Source organism: Diabrotica virgifera, chromosome 6 (genome assembly GCF_917563875.1).
Source record: "Diabrotica virgifera virgifera chromosome 6, PGI_DIABVI_V3a".
NCBI lineage: Eukaryota > Metazoa > Arthropoda > Insecta > Coleoptera > Chrysomelidae > Diabrotica > Diabrotica virgifera.
The window spans coordinates 135,465,694-135,485,439 of NC_065448.1; the positions used below are offsets into that span (position 1 = coordinate 135,465,694).

A 19,746-nucleotide genomic window follows, 5' to 3' on the forward strand; every position below is an offset into this window, starting at 1 on the left:
GGAGATGTTGGTATGGCAAAAAATGCGATTAGTCGCCTAACTAAAGTTTGGAAAGACAGATCTATCTTTCAAAATATTAGGATGAGACTGGTGAATGCCCTTGTATTCTCAATATTTCTATACGGAGCAGAAACTTGGATTCTTCGCGCATGCGAGCGCAAAAAATTGATGCCTTTGAGATGTGGTGCTGGAGAAGAATGCTGCGTATACCTTGGACAGCTCATAGGACAAACGTTTCCATTCTAAACCAACTCAAGATTAAAAAAAAGCCTGTCCACAATATGTCTGAAACGAATACTGCAATTCTTTGGTAACGTGGTTCGCAGAGATGACGACAGTTGGGAGAGATTAATTGTTTCTGGAAACGTTCCGGGGAGAAGATCAAGAGGACGATCACCAATTAGATGGTCGACCAAATAAAGAATTCAGCTGGAAACTCATTCTGCGAAGCTCTTAGAGCAGCTGAAGATAAAGACCAATGGAGAAACATTGTTAGGAATATTGGAAGAAATCACGATCCTCAGTAATGGGGAAACGACAAGAGAGAGAGAGAGAGAGAGAGAGAGAGAGAGAGAGAGAGAGAGAGAGAGAGAGAGAGAGAGAGAGAGAGAGAGAGAGAGAGAGAGAGATAGAATATCATCCTTGGGTTATAAGCTTTCATTCGACCCCTCATTTGTCATTCTATCTCTTTTAATGACGGAGGAGTAATATACAGGCAGACGGACAGGCATGAAACCGGGAGTATATATGTATTTGTTATCGTCTTGCTAAGGAGCGTCAAATAATGTATCGGTTGTACTATTTCAACGACTTTAAAACAGTAGTGGTATAATGACGGAGGAGTTGTGCTACGGACAGACGAACAGACGGACTGACAGTCGTGAAACCGGAAGTATATATTTGTTCTCGTCTTGCTAAAGCGTGTCAAATAATATATCACTTGTACTATTTCCGTGACTTTAAAACAGCACTTTTGATGGCATTTCTAAAACCGGAAGTCCTACGTCAAATTTCTCAACTTTAGTACCATCCTTGAGGTATAAGCTTTCATTTGACACCTCATTTGTCATTCTACCTGGTATAATGACGGAAGAGTTGTGATTACGGAAGGACAGACGGACGGACTGACAGACGGACGTGTATAATTCAACGTTTTCATATTTTTTTAAAATTGGGTGAAAACAATCTAGAAGTATATTTTTGATGCAGCTCCGTATAGCGTATAATTTTAAGCTATCTTAATTATAGCTATATCTTAATATCTAAAAATTATAGCTATCTTAATATCTATATCACACTGAACTTGTTATAAATACTTCAAGTTAATGAAAAAATACTCGGAACGATTCCAATTTTCTTCGAGTCACTCTCTACAACTCTACATACATTTGCATATGAAAATAAAATAAAAACGTCATGCAATCTAGAGGTATTTTTAAAAACTGACCTTACTCACTTTCAACTAACACCGTTGCCAATAAACATAATACATACTGCTATACGAATTACGGATTCAAAAAATTTGAGTCCATCATTCTTTATTAATTTTTTATTGACTTACAGTTTTACCTATCTCATAACCTGTTACAAAGAATGTAAACCAGTTATAAAAGAAACCTTTTTGTATCGATTATGACTAATCTTTAGGCCATTTAATAAAAAATTTTATGTAAACAAATAACAATGTAGTTAATTGTAAATTGGCGAGCATTGCAATCGTGTGTATATTGGCCGGCCGGTCCATCGGCAACGCGGCTTGCATGTGGTTGCAGGACGTTGCCAAGTTGTGAGGAAAAACGGATTGTCCACTTTTATTCTAAGGAAATATTTTCAATGATTTTTTTCATAAAGTAATTTACAATAATTATTATTATCATGAATTTATTTGGACATTAGAACGTAGAACCTTTTGTCCTTCACAGATTTTTTTTTATGAAAAGACTGTAGGAAAGACCGAGAGACTCATTGTTTTAAGGCTTTTTGAGAAATGTGGTGTTATCGACGCCGACGTCTTCTGAAAATATCATGGATGGATCGCAAAACAAAGGTACAATAGCACATTATGAGATGTGAAAAATACGAACTTTTAAGAAAAACATTATAAATATAATATATTGGAAGTGCAAAATCCAAAGACAGAAGAAGCGTAGGAAGACTGAATGATTTGGATGCATTTCAATAATTATTGAACTATTCAGGCGCGTAACCAACAAAGTTATAATGGCCAGAATTATTTCCAATCTCCAATAATGGCCAGAACTTGAAGAAAAGTTCTTAATCACTTATTTTCAAAATTCTGCAATATCAATTGTAAAAAGTATGCTGCAAATGAAAGGAATAAATTCGTTATTTCGTAAACTGGACTGTAAATCGCGAAACAATTCGATTTGTATTTTAAATTATGTTTTTTTACTGATACATCTTACTCATGTCATGACATCATCCATCTGGGCGGGATGACGTAATCGATGTTTTTTTTAATGAGAATAGGGGTCGTGAGATAGTTCATTTGAAAAGGTATGCAATTCTTTATTCAGCGATATAAGCATTGCCATAATTGTTTATACAGGGTGTCCAAAAACTTTATTTTAATTAAATTAATTGATACAAAAAGAAGAATGTATTTAATTTAATTAATTCAAAATACATTTTACTGGTGTCAGAAAACAGAAAATAAACATTGCTTTTCGCTTAAATTCAATGTTCACACTGTCAAGAGGCAGGTGGCTGGCAGCTTGAACATTAAATTTAAGAGAGATATTTTTTTTTTGTTTTCTGGCAGCAGTAAAATGTATTTTGAATTAAATAAATTCTTCTTTTCTCGTCAATTAATTTATTTCAAAAAATAGTTTTTGTACACCGTGTATAAATAATGTAATAAATAATGTGTATAAATAATAATTAATGTTTATATCACTGAATAGAGAATTGAATAACTTTTCAAATAAGCTAATCTTCACCATGCGAAATAAGGAATTTATTCCTTTCATTTGAACCATACTGTATATTATAATTTAAATATTTAAGAAAACACCAATATATTTTTATAACATTTAAATATTAATCAATATTAAATATTAAACAATAATCAATACATAAGAATTTCATCTACAAAGAAAATATGGCCGCCCTTTCTTTACATAGCCCTTTTCTTCTTTCAATTTTAGCTAGAAGATTGTACAAAGGTGTTTCCAGTGCTGATAGGCAGTTCGTCTTCTTCTAAGGCACCTTCGTAACTTCATAATATTTAATATTGTTCTGAAGCTATTTCCATGTGGCGTTTTAGGCAATTTACTATTTCATTTGAGAATAATGCGCAATTTAAGTTTGGAATTAAATTTAGTTGATGTTTCGACTTCAACTTCGGAAATGTTTTGTATTTTGATAACGGTGTATCTTTTGAATTTTAAAAGTAAACTAAATGTAAGACCGAAGACCAAATACTTACCATGTTGGGATAGTATCATGAGGTTTTTTTCCTGATTTTTTCTAGTGACTTACTATGGGATCACTAACACGAGAGTTTCACTGTTATCATTGCACATGGTTCTCTTTTTAAAGACAAGTCGCATGCTATGATTTTTTCTGACTGACATTCTTAAGTTCAAGTTAATTTCATGTAATCGAATGAACTATTTTACACTAAAGTTGTCCCAGGAACGCAACTCATAGATATTGGCAATATCATTTTAAAGTCATCTACTTTAAAGTGTAGATATAATATAATATCTGAATGATAAATATGAAACTTTTTAATTTAAGTAAGATAAAATTGAATTATTAGAAGAATTTTTTTACCGAGCAAAAAAAACAAAATTGGTTTAATTTATTAATGTTTTGTATTTTGATAACGCTTTCCGAAGTGGAAACTGGAACGTCAAATAAATTTAATTTCAAACTTAAATTGTAAATTTATTATACCCGAATGAAATCTAGTAAATTTAAATTTATTTTGGTATTTTATACAAATCTTGAGGATTTAAACATCTGAATGGTACACGAATAAAACAAGGAATGTCCAAATTTTCGTGTTTTGTGGTTTTCTCATAATCGGGTGCTACTCTATAAGCTGTATCTTATGCTTAAAATTCGTAGCATAAAACATGAAACGTCCCGTAGATTTAACATAAGAAAAATTTGTCACAAACGTATTAAACTAGGAATGTCCGCGCGCTACACGTTTTAAAACAAGGAGAGTCCAAGGAACTTCAAGGACCTAGACTGGGGGAAGGGGGAAAACGAGTTTGTACTTCCAAATGCAAAATATGCTGGTAAGCAGACAACATTCTAATTATCCGATAGTTGTATTCTTTAGAAAGGCTGCCCATAAAAAAGGAGAAATATTTAAACTTGCAGACACTTGTTCAATACTGTCAACAACCAGAAGCTGCGAATTTTTACACCTCATTTGTGGACACTTCGTAAAATCAAAATTGGTATAAATATAGAAAACGTAAATGTGGGTACATAATTTAGTTTGATAACAACATAATCTTTTCAGAAATTTCGCTCATTGGCACTATTAATTAGACCAGATTCTGTCAAGAAAAAATTTTAATATAGAAAAAAGGGTGGAAATGCATAGTTGCGTTTTAACGTTAAAAGAGTTGTATTAAGGGTCAGATTTTGTTACTCGGGAGTTTTTGGTGTCGCTGAAGACGAATACGCCATCAGAACTGATCACCGAAGCACTTGGTGCGCAGGTTCACTGCTAAGACACGTCATCTGGAGTTTCGAGCGATTTCGGCACTAAATTTATGCAAACAGATTACTCGGGAGTTTTTGGGATTACTAAACAAGAATACGGCCATCAGAACCGAGCTTCAGTGCAACTAATGCCCAAAAATCCTCCAAACTCCAAAAGATAACATGCCTTAGCAGTGATCTTGGGCTCCAGGTGATCCGGATGTCAGTTCTGATGGCGTATTCGTATCCAGCTACCCCTAAAAACGGCCTAGTAATCTATTCGCATACATTTAGTGCCAAAAACCATAGATACTCCAGAAGATGACATCCTTAGCAGTGATCGCGGGCACCAGGTGCTCCGGGAGTCGCTTCTGATAGTGTATTCGTATCAGGGCCGGTCCTAGGGCTTTGAGCTCCCCGGGCAAAATAAAATTTGGCGCCCTTTCAAACAAGAATATACCTACAAATTTACTGTAAATTGTAAATATAAAAAATTGCAAAAAAATCAAAATTTCACTATAAAGAACTATGTAAAAATATATTTATTTAAAAAATAGTACAGTAGTTATTATTTATAACTGATCCAACATATGACATAGCATAAGGAAGTTCAAACGACGAAGGAGCGACATAAAAGATAAAGATAAATGCACATTATCAACAAGCAGAAAAAAATGTGTATAATGTTGTACAATCCAAAAAATATGTTGATTGTGCGCAAGATATAGCTGTGTCACCAAGGACTAAATTGAGTGAGTGGCATCCATATGGCATAAAAAAGCAAGACGATATTCATTGCAAACACGAGTTTGTACAGCTTTATTTTTTTCATTCATGTTAGAGCCACTGTCGTATTCTTGTCCTCACAATCATCTAAATTCAATTAAAAATCATTCATTATTTTTTTATTACTTATCTCATATGAGTAGGACTATGACTCGATACTTAACTTAGAACCAAACTATGGAAAGCAATGGAAGACATTGTAGTTCCACGAATATTAATAAGAACAGTAAAAGCAGTTTACAAGAATAACAAAGTAGCTATAAAAATGGATAATAGAATATGCAGTCCATTTAAGACAACAATACAGTGAAAACTGCATAAATCCTTAGTAATATGCAGGGTGTTTTTAAATAAGTGCGACAAACTTTAAGGGCTACATGAAAAAAAAAAAGAATGTGTATACTTTGTACGCACGTAAGAAGTTATACTTCTATTATATGATTTCAACGAAATCAATATACTTTAAACAGTCTCTCTACTACTTTCCAAAAATTTTTATTTAAACAATACCAAAAATTTAAAAAATAAAACACACACAAACACATTGAAAAATGCCACAAATGATATCTGAACAATAATTGTTGCCAAAAATTTTAATTAAATACGTATTTTCTGAAAAACATTATATAATAATATACTTACAATCATAAAATCTATAAAAAAAATAAAAAAAATAACAACTTGCTTGGGGCTTGAACCCACTTCACGTCTATCGCGCCGTACGAATGTCTAAGCGATTTCCCACTGCACCACCTTCGCGTATACGTCATGTGGGAATATACACAAACTAAACGTTTACACCATAAACTTTTTGACATTTTGTTTATTTATATGAATTTAATCAAATTATTAGTTTGATTTTTGTCGATTTAAAATACAACAAAATATAGAGTAAGAAAACGATATATTAGATGAAGATTTGTAGAAAGTTTGTTCGTAATCAGATTATGTAAATTAAAGCATTGCCTACTAATAGGTAACTTCATTATTTTTTTTACATTTTCCAAATAGATAGGTATGAAGATAATTTTTTATTGGAATACAACAAACAACAAACTGCGTACCTGCGGCCTGCGTAGAATTACGTACCTGCGGCTTTTCAAAACTATTTAAAAAGTCACTATAATTATAAATTTGATTTTATTTCTGTCCTCACAACAATAAAAACTAATATATACAATATTTTTGTTTACCGATAACCTCCATATTGAACAATTATTGACAGATCATTTCAACACCCAATCAGAGCCCGTATAACTACTAATACCATACGGTCGGTGTGCGCATGTGCGCAGATTAATAAAATTTCACCCTCAATGAAATCGCGCCTAAAGTAGTATAATTCAAAAATAATGACAGTTTCTATAAACGTATGTCCGCAAATGCTTCGTTTCCGAGATACGGGGTGTTGAAATTTTTCTTACAAACTGACGACTTATTTAGTGCTCTAAAACCGGTTGAGATGTATGCAAATGAAATTTGATAGGTTTTAAGAGATAATTATTGCGCATTTTTTTGACATAGAATTAAGAATTTTGTATCTACCATTGGTGCGAATACGGGTAATGGTCTGAATTTTTTAAAGAAAAAAACGTACGCCACTGAGATATTTCAAATAAAAAATCATTTTAGAATTCCTCGTTCAATTTGTGATACAAAAATCTCTCTTTCCTTTTTTTCATGCGACGCACCGTTTTTATGCAAAAATAAAACATCTTAACCTTACAAAGTATTCGAGTTTCTATATATTCATATTTATGATATATTATTTTATAGTAGACTTTTGTCCTGACATCATCCTGAACATAAAGCAAAAAGTTGCAAGTATCTAGGTGCTGTATTTAAAAATCGATTTATTCCGGTGTTTTTAGTGCTAAATGGACATTCCATATTTATTCCTGAATTTTTGTATATTTGTGTAAAACTTTAATACTAAAACAAAAGTTTAAAGTTGTATTGCAAAATATCATGTTTGTTTAAAAAACATACCTAAATACCTATGTATTTAGCTGTTGTTTAATTCCAGAAATAAAAAATTATTTTAGTTTGTAAAGTTTTTGACGTTTTAAATATTTATAAAAAGTAGAATAACTCAAATCTACTTCTTTTACATTCCTTGTTTTATTCCCGTACGCTTCATCTGTTTCCTAAAAATCGAAAATTATTTCCACGGGGAAACACTGGCAACGAGGTTTGGGAAACTCGCGACGCGCGACATAACCAAGAACCGAACAACTTCGAGGCAGCAACCGCGCGCTGTATCGATAAATCGAGTGCTTTATACTGTCAGTTCATATTCGACGCGGAGCCGGTGAACGTGTGTGTGGTGCTCTGTTGCCTCTGTTACCATTACGGCGAGAGTTTGCGGTTTTTCTCTTAGTACATAATTAATTATTTAATAATATGAACCCCATTGAAACGCTTCTAGAAGCTGCCGAGTACATTGCCAGGCGAGAAAGAGGTACGTATTTCGGTGAAATCGGCGAAATCTCTACCTCTAATCGCTCTATTTGCCGATGCTGCATCAGCTGTTTTTGATTGATAATTGTTTTTATTATAGAAGCGGAACATGGATACGCTTCAACCTTGCGATTTCCGGATGATCTCAGGAGTGTGTCGAAACGGCCAAAAACGAAAAAATCTCAGGGAAACAGGTGAGTTTATGAATGTGAACGCAATTTAGAACATAACTTGCGTTTCTTTGTTCTCGATATACTCACTAACTACTGTCGAATGGGCACGGCTTGCTTTACGCGGTCACGCTGCTACAAACAAATCTTACCTTTCTTTTTACAACAATCATAGGATAGTTAGTGGCCATAACGATTGCTGAATTATGAAATGAAAATTTGAATTAAGAAAAGGTACATGTGCTGTTGTATTAACTATCCAAAACTACCATAACTTTTGAAGACATACCTATTATGAAGAGCAGATTTTTAAATCACAGTTTGTCCTATTTTACATTTTTCAGGAAATGAGAAAAACTGTCATTCCGTTATCTACAGTTAAAAAAACACGAAGTTTAAAAAAAATGTACTTTTATTATTAATTTGCCCTGTAACAACAAGCTTTATTCGTTTTTAAAAGCAAAACTTTTTTTTAATTTACAAAACGCCATTTTACTCTTGTTTTTAAAGGACAAAATTTAGTTTGATTTCCCTAGATGATTAAAATAAAAATATGAACTAAAAATTTATTTCTGCATGTTTGGAAAGCAATATAGTAAATTTAAAAAAAGCATATGACATGTATGTCGTCCCTCAGAAAGTAGAAATAGTAGAAAAAAGACCAGTTCTGGTCTTTTTCAATTAAGTATTATATTATTAACTATTTAGATGGGAAATAAAAACCTCGTGATTTACTCTGGAATCTCTAACGCGAAAATTTTACTGTCATCGTTGCATTTGGTTGTCTTTTTGAAGACAGATCACATGCTATGATTTTTTGTGACGGATATTCTTGAGTTGGGATTGTTTTCATGTAATCGAATGAACTATCTTTTAGTAAAGTCGTCCCAGGAACGCAACTCATAAATATTAGCGATATCATTTTAAAGTCTTCTACTTTAAAACGTTAGCTTCGAAACGTTAATAAAATTATTTTTTCAATTTAATTGTGGCTTATTTCCCATCTAAATAGTTAACCATAAAAATGCCACAAGGAAATAGCTTCAGAACAACATTAAGGGCCGGTTGTTCGAACGCTAATCAAAAATGGAATCCACTGATCATTATCAAATATTTAATTACAATTATATTTGAATAAGCGTACTTCTGACAGATGTCACATTTTGAGGTTATGTTGACTGATTTATTTTATTATTTTGGCTTTAATTTAAAATAAACCATAATTAAACTCTTTCTGATGTTATTTTCTTGCTTTTACTTACAAATCAATAATAATAAGCAATTTTTAATAATTTAAGAGCTGCGGCTATATTTTAATTACTGCGTTACCTACAATCAATGAATGATTAGTGTTTTACATGTATTTTTGATGTCTCGATTTGATTCCCATCAAGAAAATTGATTACAATAAACTGATCGATTATAATCAACTTCTTGATTAGCGTTCGAACAACCGGCCCTAAGATATTTTCACGATACTGGTCTTTCAAAACTGGATCTAACCAAGTTAACTCTGGATCTAAGCCATTTTTTGCCAGATAAACTAACTAAACATTATTGTGATAAGCTATCGAGTTTTTTCCTTTTTAACGGCTTGCTCCATTGGCAGTTTCGGTAGTACTATATTATGTTACTTAGATTTTTCTTTGGTTGAAGTAAGTACCTATACTAAAACCAAAATAAAGATGCACTAGAAATAAATAAACCAAGACATGTTGAATGTTACGAGGAGCACTTCCGAATCATGATTTACAATGTAAAAAAACTTTGTAAATCATGATTTGGAATTTAGGTACAATGTATATTATAAATTATGATTTGGAACTGCTCCTCGTAACATTCATCCTGTCTTGGTTTATTTATTTTTAGTGCATTCTTATTGTGATTGTAGTACACAAGTGTATAAACTTTAAAACTTTTTATAAGAGTCATCATTTCTGTAAAAAACCTCGATTTTATACAATATTTTACTTTCCCCAACAGTTTGTTTGATTCGAGTTATGATTATTCTTCTGACCTCACTGATGCCTATTTGAACATTTTTGAGTGAAAGTGCTGCATGCTTTATGTCATACAAACTCCAATCAGAGCCCAGCTTGCGGACTTGTTCTTTCTTAGAATGGATTTCATAATATGTATTTGTTGGTGACTTTATAAAAGCACGGGCATGTAAATCTAGCTCAATTTGACCGAAAACTCTTATCAGCGAGCATAAACGAATGGTCACACGAACGGGAAAAGTCATCGTAATTGTTTCAATATTTTTTTGGGGTATTATTCAAAAGCCACAAGGTGAGTACAGGTACCATGCAGAAATTTTTATTCTAACCCCCGCATACGTCATACGTCTGAAAACAATAATTGTTAAAATTATTTTAAAGATATTTAATGCCTTTGGGTCAAAATCAGTATTTTTTAGAAAGTCAGTCAATGCGGAACTTATTTCTACCACACCTCTTCCTGCTCATGCTCAAGCCATGTATAAAAAACAGGAGTTTTTTTTAATATTTGTCACACAAAATGTAAAATGGTCTTTACATGGTGAAAAAGCATTGCAAGCCGAACGAATCACATTTTGTCCAAAAAAAAGCGCTATTAGTTTGTCTCTCGCTAATGGACAAAATGCGTTTAGTTTGTTTAGGTGATTTTTGAAGTCAAAAATATACGTGAAATATGACGCTTAGAATATCTATACTAAAATCACAATAAAGATTCACTAGAAATAAATCATGATTTACAATGTAGGTATATACATTGTAAATCCCAAAGGAGTGCTCCTCGTAATAATATTCAATGTGTCTTAATTTGTTTATTTCTAGTACATCTTTACTGTGCTTTTAGTATGAGTATGTAAATTAATAAATTATGTTTTTGACGAATCCAACCCCACCTCGAGGTCATAATGTGAAAATATGGACAAAATGCGATTTGAAAATCTGCTCCTCATTATACAATTATTAAACAAAATAAAAGCGATGTAGGTACAAAATAGGAAGGACTGACGATAGGACTCGTTGGACTGACGATCTCAAGAAAATGTCTAGAAATTGGATGCAAAGTGCTCAAAATAGAGCACAATGGACAAAAATGAGGGAGGCCTATGTCCAGCAGTGGACGCAAAGGGCTGGATGATGAGGTACAAAATAGTAGATGACGAAGGATAGATTAATCTGGTTTCTAATCTATTACATTTTTTTTCTTTTCAATTCTTTCTGATAAAACATATTCTTCTAAATTGACGTTTTTGCACAACAGTGGCGTATTTATACGCACAATAGGCCGTTAAAACCTATGACATTTTTTATAACACATAATAATAAGATTAACGAATTACAATTATTTAAACAAAACTCAAACTTAAATAGGTATATATGTTATAGTCAAAGCCCAAATTTCAGGCACTCCTAGGTTTGAGTAGGCAATTCTCAGGTTTGACTGACGGTCTTAGTCAAAGCCCGAAATGAATGACAGTTTCGGCCTTTGACTAGTCAAACCTAGCAGAGACTAAGTTGGTCAGGCAAACGTCGAAATTTAATTTTATGAATTCGAGGTTTGACTAGTCAAACCCCGATCAGCTTTTAAAATGTCGTAATTTTTTAGATTAGGTTTAATAAAACGTCATTTTTTAATTTTAATATCTATTATTTTTATATTGTCGTAATTAACATAAAACAGTGTTTATTCTCACATGTTAAGGCATATAATATTGGCATTTAAAATTGCACAATACGTAAGACGTTAGACCTTTTACATTTACATAATTTTGAAAAGCTTTTCTTATTGCAGTAGCATTTTATAAAGCCAAAGCCTTGTCCTCCAAATTTAGAATTTTTTGTACTAATTTCTCTTAGAGACAGCTTAACGTTGGAACTGAAATCTTCGAGATTAAGAAAATTCTCGTTGCATTTTCTTATTTGATTTCTTGAAAAAAATGTGTGTTTATTGTTCCGTTTTTTGCACCAACTCTATATAAACCGTCAATTGTTTTATCTTCTACGATACCCAAAATATTTCGAGCATCTCCTTTGGCTCTATCAAAGGAGATGCTTGAAATATTTAGGGTATCATACAAGATAATACAATTGACGGTTTATATAGAGTTGGTACGAAATACGGAACAATAAACACACTTTTTCAAGAAATCAAATAAGAAAATGCAAAGACATTTTCTTAATCTCGAAGATGTTCCAGACGATAAGCTGTCTCTAAGAGAAATTAGTACAAAAGATTCTAAATGTGAAGGAGAAGGCTTTATAAAATACTACTGCAATAAGAAATGCTCTTCAAAATTATGTAAGTTTAAAAGGCCTAACGTATTAGTTGTGCAACTCTAAATGCCATTATGCCTCAACATGTGAGAATAAACACTAATTTTTTTATTTTAGTTATGACAATATAAAAATAATAAACATTAAAATTAAAAAATTACGTTTTATTAAACCTAATCTAACAAATTACGACATTTTAATAGCTGATGGGGGTTTGACTAGTCAAACCCCGATTTCATAAAATTAAATGTCGACCTTTGCCTGACCAACGTAGTCTCTCCTAGGTTTGACTAGTCAAATGCCGAAACTGTAATTTATTCCGGGCTTTGACTAAGACCGTCAGCCAGACCTGAGGATTGCCTAGTCAAACCTAGGAGTTCCTGAAATTCGGGCTTTGACTATAACATATATACATATATATATATATATATATATATATATATATATATATATATATATATATATATATATATATATATATATATATACATATATACATATGACTATAACTATTGGGTTTTTCCCATTGATTTTTTTTAATCTCTTTGTTTTTTTTATAAGCTACAAAAATATTTTATATAGTCTTTTTGTTAGATGCATAGTTTTTAAGGTATTCGCAAAAACCCGTCCGAAAAGGTGTCATTTTTCCATGAAAATGGCTAATTTTCAACCAAGAATAACTCAAAAATATTGAGTTTTCAAATAGTTATTTATCTACTCTATCTTATATTATGTACTTATAAGTTTTTGGTTTGTGAAAACTGTCATTATAGATATACAACAATGTATTTTAAATGGGATTTACTTTTTCGCACTGATTTTTGACACACTTTCATATAATCAAATATCCTTAACTTTCGCGTTGTCATGGTGAGCAATACATGTGAGCAATAAATTACAACAAAAGTTTTGACAGTTTTGTGGTTTGAAAGAAGTTAAAATTTTTAAATGTCAAAGTTCTAAAAATTGTAGAATAGAAATGAATTCCAGTGACGAAGAGTTACAGTTTTTTTATTTGTTTATCGTAGATAAAATATTGTATGAAACTGTGCGTGAAGTACTTTTTGCGAACTTACGCGATGTATAGCACTCGCTCTGCTGTCGCTCGTGCTCTAAACATCTTCACGAACTGTTTCATAAATAACTATTATTTCGCTTTTTGCGAACGCACGCGATGTTTAGAGCACGAGCGACAGCGGAGAGAGGGCTATATATCGCGTAAGTTCGCAAAAAGTACTTCACGCACAGTTTCATACAATATTTTATCTACGATAACCAAATAAAAAAACTGTAACTCTTTGTCACTGTAATTCATTTCTAATCTACAATTTTTAGAACTTTGACATTTAAAAAGTCTAACTTCTTTCACACCACAAAACTGTTAAAACTTTTCTTGTAATTTATTGCTCACATGTCATCACCATGACAACGCGAAAGTTAAGGATATATTTGATTATCTGAAAGTGTGCCAAAAACAGTGCGAAAAAGTAAATCTCATTTAAAATACATTGTTACTTCACGCACTCTTTAAAGCCTTCACGCACTGCTATCTATAATGACAGTTTTCACAAACTAAACATTTATACATAATATGAGATAGAGTAGATAAAAATAATTATAGAACAGTTTTTGCTTAGAATTAGGTTGTCTAGTCTCTTCCGTGCCTATTTTAACCAAAAAATTGTTCACCCCCGAGAAGGGGTGGAAACCACCCCCAAGATAAAAGAGCACATCGGCATAGGGCAGACTTTGTTTCTTGAGCTATTCCCTACTCTACTTACTGTGAAAATATCAAGTAAATCGATGTAGTAGGATGGAATTCGGAGCCAAATACCCTAATTGACTGTCCTAATATACAAATTGTTTTTTCCTTAGAACTACATATGTACAAATACCTATACCCTATACAATGACTAAGTTCTCGAAAATTTTCCCCTTTTTATGATACAGGAAGTCATTAGGATTTTAATTGCTTCCACTAGTGAAAACCGTAATTGCACGTAATATTCCCAATTTTTCATGTATTAAAATGCTGCATCTTCTTTTGTCATTTCTGGGCATTCGAGTCTATAAACCATATTCATTATTCATATTAAGTCTATGCCAAATTCCAGCTTGGTTCTCATTAAGTTTCGTTATTTTTTAATGGAATTTTGTATTTCTTGAATGTGTTATAATTTTTTAGGTTTGTTACAACATAGTTTCGAACAAACATTGCATTTTTCGCTCGAAGAGTCCGGACCTAAAATTCCGAATTGTTATTCTCTGTTGCATTTTAAGATGTAAAAATAATGGTTGAGTTAGTCGACAAGGGGATCTAAAATTTCATCCACGACCTGCCGTTCATCTCAATAACAATGTACCTAGTACCTACAGCGGAATCAGGGCCGCCGCCAAAAAAAATTGGGGGGGGGGGGGGGGAGTAAAAATCTTAAGTCGCTGTTCTATTCTAGAAATGGATGAAAGAACAAGAACAATTTATATTTTAATAATCATAAATACTAAAAAATATTAATCGGTAAATAAAAACTGTAATCTTCTTCGATCTTGACCAAATTTTATCAATAACATCTTAAGCTGTAATTATCCAGGGGGGTCGGCGGACCCTCCCTGACCCCCCTTGCCGGTGGGCCTGTGCGAAATAGCTCCTTTAATACTCACAACAGTGAATACAAATACAATGAAAAAATAAAAATGTATTTTTCATTTAACCTATAATTTATTTGAGGATATTTTATGTCAATAAAGGGTCTGGCAGCTCACAATGCCCATCCTTGGGTAATACCGGGTATAATAAGGCAGCTTAGTCTATTGTACTCGCCCTATTACATTCCTTTGTCTCCTCTATATTTTCTCCTCCGTAAGAATTTAGTGGCGTCATGTAATTTGCTTGACTATTTGTCTCCACTCTGTCTATCCCCTGTGCGTGTTGTTTTGTTTCGGAGAATGAGTAACCAGCCATGCCCTTTATTTAGTTCTACCATCGTACTGGACATCTTCCCCTGGTTCTTTTGCCCTCTACGTTGCCTTCAAATATCACTCGTTCGATGCCTTCTCTTCTTCTAGTTATATGTCCAAAATATCTTAGTATATTTTGGATGATAGTTGTGGCGAGTCTAGTTATTTTTAAGTTCTGCTAGTATTGAACTATTTGTGCGATGTGCGGTCCATGGTATGCGCAACATTCTACGGTAGACCCACATTTAAATGCCGTTGTACGCTTCGAATCTGCTTTTTTGATGGTCCATGTCTCTTAAGCAATAATAAAACATATAAATAATTAATAATAATAAAACAGTCTGAAATCGTGGACAATAAAACAGTATGAAATCAAAAAATTAAACTCCTTTGAGATGTGGTGCTACAGGAGAATCCACAGAATATCGTGGACTGAAAAAGTAACTAATATAGAGGTGTTACAAAGAATGAAGAAAGAATGTGAAGTCATAAAAACTGTTAAAATTAGAAAGATTCAATATCTGGGTCATATAATGAGGGGCGAGAAGTACATATTACTTAGGTTAATTATGCAAGGGAAGATACAAGGGAAGAGAAACAAAGGATGACGCAAAATATCCTGGCTAAGAAATTTGAGAGAGTGGTTCGGTTGCAGCTCATTAGAATTATTCAGAAGTGCGGCCAATAAAATTAAAATAGCGATGATGATTTCCAACCTTCGATAGAGGAAGGAACCTGAAGAACAAGAAAAAGAAGTCTCATAAGCGTAGGTGGCGGTAGGGAATATTAATGCTCGGACAATTATTAGCCTTCAATATCTTTTTCTGTGGCATCTATGTTTTAATCCAAAAGATCTAGAGCTCTCAACTATGTAACCAGGATGATCCTAAAGGGGGTTACAACTAATGGAGGGTCTCTGGGCGGCATTTAAGTCGGGTGTTAAGCGTATAGAGCTCAAAATACATCCCAATGGGGGGTTATAACCCCAAAAACCCCCTGATTACACCACTGAGAGCTCTAAAAAAGCCTATTATCAGTTTAGGAGAGATTTTTCTTACCTGATCACGTGCCAAAAATACCTGCTGCAGTTATTTATCGTGTTGACGAACAATAATTACTCCAAAGTTTCTCAGTGTCTGCATATTGCTCTTCCCATATTGCATATTTTACAGAGGGGTACAGAGAGTTTATATTGCGGTTTTGGTCTGATAAAATGAGTACTATCTTCTTCTTTAGCAAGACTATCAACAATATCCTTTTCAGCAATTACTTAATGCACTGGCACCAAAAACAAAGTTACGTTGTTTTGTTTCGCCAGCTGCACAAGGAACTGTATGTAGTTTCAAGTTGTTATGAACTCACAAGTCGAGTCCTTACAGCAGCTTGAATTTGAGAGAAAAAATATATTTTTTATAGAATTGAGGCACTATTGAGTTTAAAAATCAATTGCTAAATTATTCCGCTTGAAATATTCTGAGTATTTCCGTTGTCGATTAATAGTCTAAGATTAGTACTGTTATGCCTGGTTGCACCAACAAATCTTAAGCTCCAGCTTAGCCCAGCTCAGTTTATAGATGGGGCCGCTTTAAATCTCACTTAAGTTGCACCATAATTTTCGATTCTTATTTAAGCACTTTACGTAGCAATCCATTGTGGAAAGCTGAAAATTGATCTACGACTCAATGGTGCAACGCGTATATTTCGTAAGCTGAGCTTAAGGTGAAACAGTAGCGATCAACAGGTAGCCAAAACGCGTTCCAAGATTGTGGCTGTAATTTTGAATATTTTTTCAAGATATTTTTCACACGTATTCGTAATATAATAAAGAATGGCGGTACAGAGCCCCATTTTAAAAATATATTAATATGCGGAAATTACTCTGTAATTAAATACAATATTAAAAAAACGAGCTTGTACCGCCATTAAGAAGAACAAAAAAATACACTTTCTTCAAATAAACTTTTTTATCCGATGCCTAGATTTTGTGTCATTTTGGAACTACTAATGAAATAAAAAATTTTAGTAGTTCCAAAATGACACAAAATCTAGGCATCGGATAAAAAATTTATTTGAAGAAAGTGTATTTTTTTGTTCTTCTTAATGGCGGTACAGGCTCGTTTTTTTAATATTGTATTTAATTACAGAGTAATTTCCACATATTAACATATTTTTCAAATTGGGCTCTGTACCGCCATTCTTTATTATATTACGAATACGTGTGCCAAATATCTCGAAAAAATATTCAAAATTACAGCCGAAATCTTGGAACGCGTTTTTGCTACCTGTTGATCGCTACTTTTTCCTCTTAATGCACGCATTAAGCCATAGGCGTAACCAGGATGATCCTAAGAGGGGGTTACAACTACCTGAAAGGGGGGGTTACAACTACTGGAAGGTCTTTGAGGGCTCAAAGAGCTCAAAGTACATCCCAATGGGGGGTTATAACACCCAAAACCCCCCTGGTTACGCCTATGCATTAAGCTTAAGATATGTTGATGCAGCCAGGCATTAATCCCCTATTCCTATCATTTCATGCGTTTTTGATCCATCAGTATAATAAAACACTCTATGATTCATATATTATTTTGTTCCAACCTTTACAATCCCCAGATATTTTCTATAAGGTCGCCATGAAACAGAGCTTAATATCTGTTACTCCAGTGAATAAGTGGTTAAGTCAATTTTGCATAGTTTTCAGGAGACGACTTACCAGTTTTGACAACATGTCATAAATTGATTTTATATGATGGAATGCTAAAACTTTACATAAAATGAACATAGAATACAAACGTATTATTGGTCTCATTCTGTAACTACTAAGTGATTAGGATAATGAATAATGAGATATGAGACTTAACCATTTATTCACCGTCGACAGTTAATGAAAAAAGCCAATCCATGTATTTATTTTTCGGTTTAAGGACTTAAAACATAAAAAAAGAATATTTCTTTATTTAAAATTTAACAAAAACAATTTTCCACTTTAAAAAACATTTTTTCTGAATTAGGTTGTATATCTTGGTCAGGATCCAATTCCTCCAGGTCAGGATCATTGGCAACATCGTTTTTCGTTTTCAGATTTTGATAAAATGCATGGAATGAAGGATCTAATAAACGCAATAAAGACAATAAAATTTTTTTCTTTTCTGTGGCTATCGGCACTGATTCCTTGTTAATGTTCGGTAAACAAAATAATATAAGTTTTCCTCTTATAATAATATAGTTGGACGTCCTCTACGAGCAAAATTTATTGTTTTAAAACGATCTTTTTGTTTTAATGAGCATTTAAATGAAATTTGGCCGCCAATTTGAACATATTGAAGCCATTGGACTGGTCTCAACAGAAGCCTTTCGCCATCATTATAATTTTTTTAATAATGTAAGGGCCATGTTTCATTACAAGTAAATTGAAATCGAAGAAATTATCTTCCAACATCATCACAATTTCAAAGGGATTATTCCGTTTAGCAATTCTGATTAACTGTACCCAGTCGTTAAGATGATTTATTTTTAAATTGGTTCTTTTCTTGGCTCTTTCAATAACGGAGTGGTCAGTATCACACTCCATATGCGTATGACCACTAATTAAAAATTTGTGGTTGATCTTCAGGTTTGCTTTTTGATTAACAAAATTATTAAGAAACATTAATGCAACGACAATATTTTTATTCTGACCACCACACGTATCGGAATAAAATGTTACTTCCGTTTTTCAGAGGGCAAGTGTGTTAAAAATGATTAAGGCATAAGGCGATTTCATTGGCTCCCCTGCCAGATATGGTTTGATCCCACAAGTAGCAAGTTGCTCTGTTTGTTACCTAACATGTCGTGCATTGTGAGGTTAAACCTCCACAGCTGCCTCTTGTAGAAAGAAACTGAGGTTGTAAGGTAAGGGGTAGGCAGGCACTGTTGCAAGCCAAATGCATAAACTCCTTTCGATTGATTTTCTTTAGCAATTGCCTGGTCTTGATTTTTCTGTTCATAAGCAAATTGGGTCATGCTATGATGTTCGTCTCTTTCGGCTATTAATTGGGTTTTAGTTTCTCCTGAGGACAATTAAATTTGTACATTAAAATTGTCACATTTGTGACATGTGTGCTGCTTTGGTCTTTTAAAAACTAAACCTAAATCACGAAAGATTTTAGTGTAACTAGTTAGGCAAACAGAAGATTCTTGTCCTTTTTTATACAAATCAAGCAATTTTGAAATAGTAAAATTGGACGGTAACATTTTTTATTAGTTCGATTTCGACAATATTGGCTCTTGTAAGTGAGGTGTGAAAAAATATATCTGCTTTAGATTGTAAATTAGTCAGAAAATGTCATTATGTAGGTAATAACTATATTACATATAGTTAACCAGTTATACACATTGGCCAGAGTGGACCAAAAGACGTCAACTCAACTCGAGTTAACCTG

At 33.0% G+C, this 19,746-nt stretch overlaps 1 protein-coding gene across 1 annotated transcript in view; it reads left to right on the plus strand.

Annotated features, from left to right (window-relative positions):
- Positions 1-7,707: 7,707 nt before the first annotated feature.
- The window catches only part of LOC114326229 (max dimerization protein 1-like), a 45,677-nt gene continuing 33,638 nt past the window's right edge, over positions 7,708-19,746 (plus strand). The window contains exons 1-2 of the mRNA XM_028274530.2: positions 7,708-7,933; positions 8,033-8,126. Coding sequence (XP_028130331.1) covers positions 7,876-7,933; positions 8,033-8,126 — 152 coding nt within the window. The 5' untranslated portion in view covers positions 7,708-7,875. The remainder of the gene's footprint in view (positions 7,934-8,032; positions 8,127-19,746) is intronic.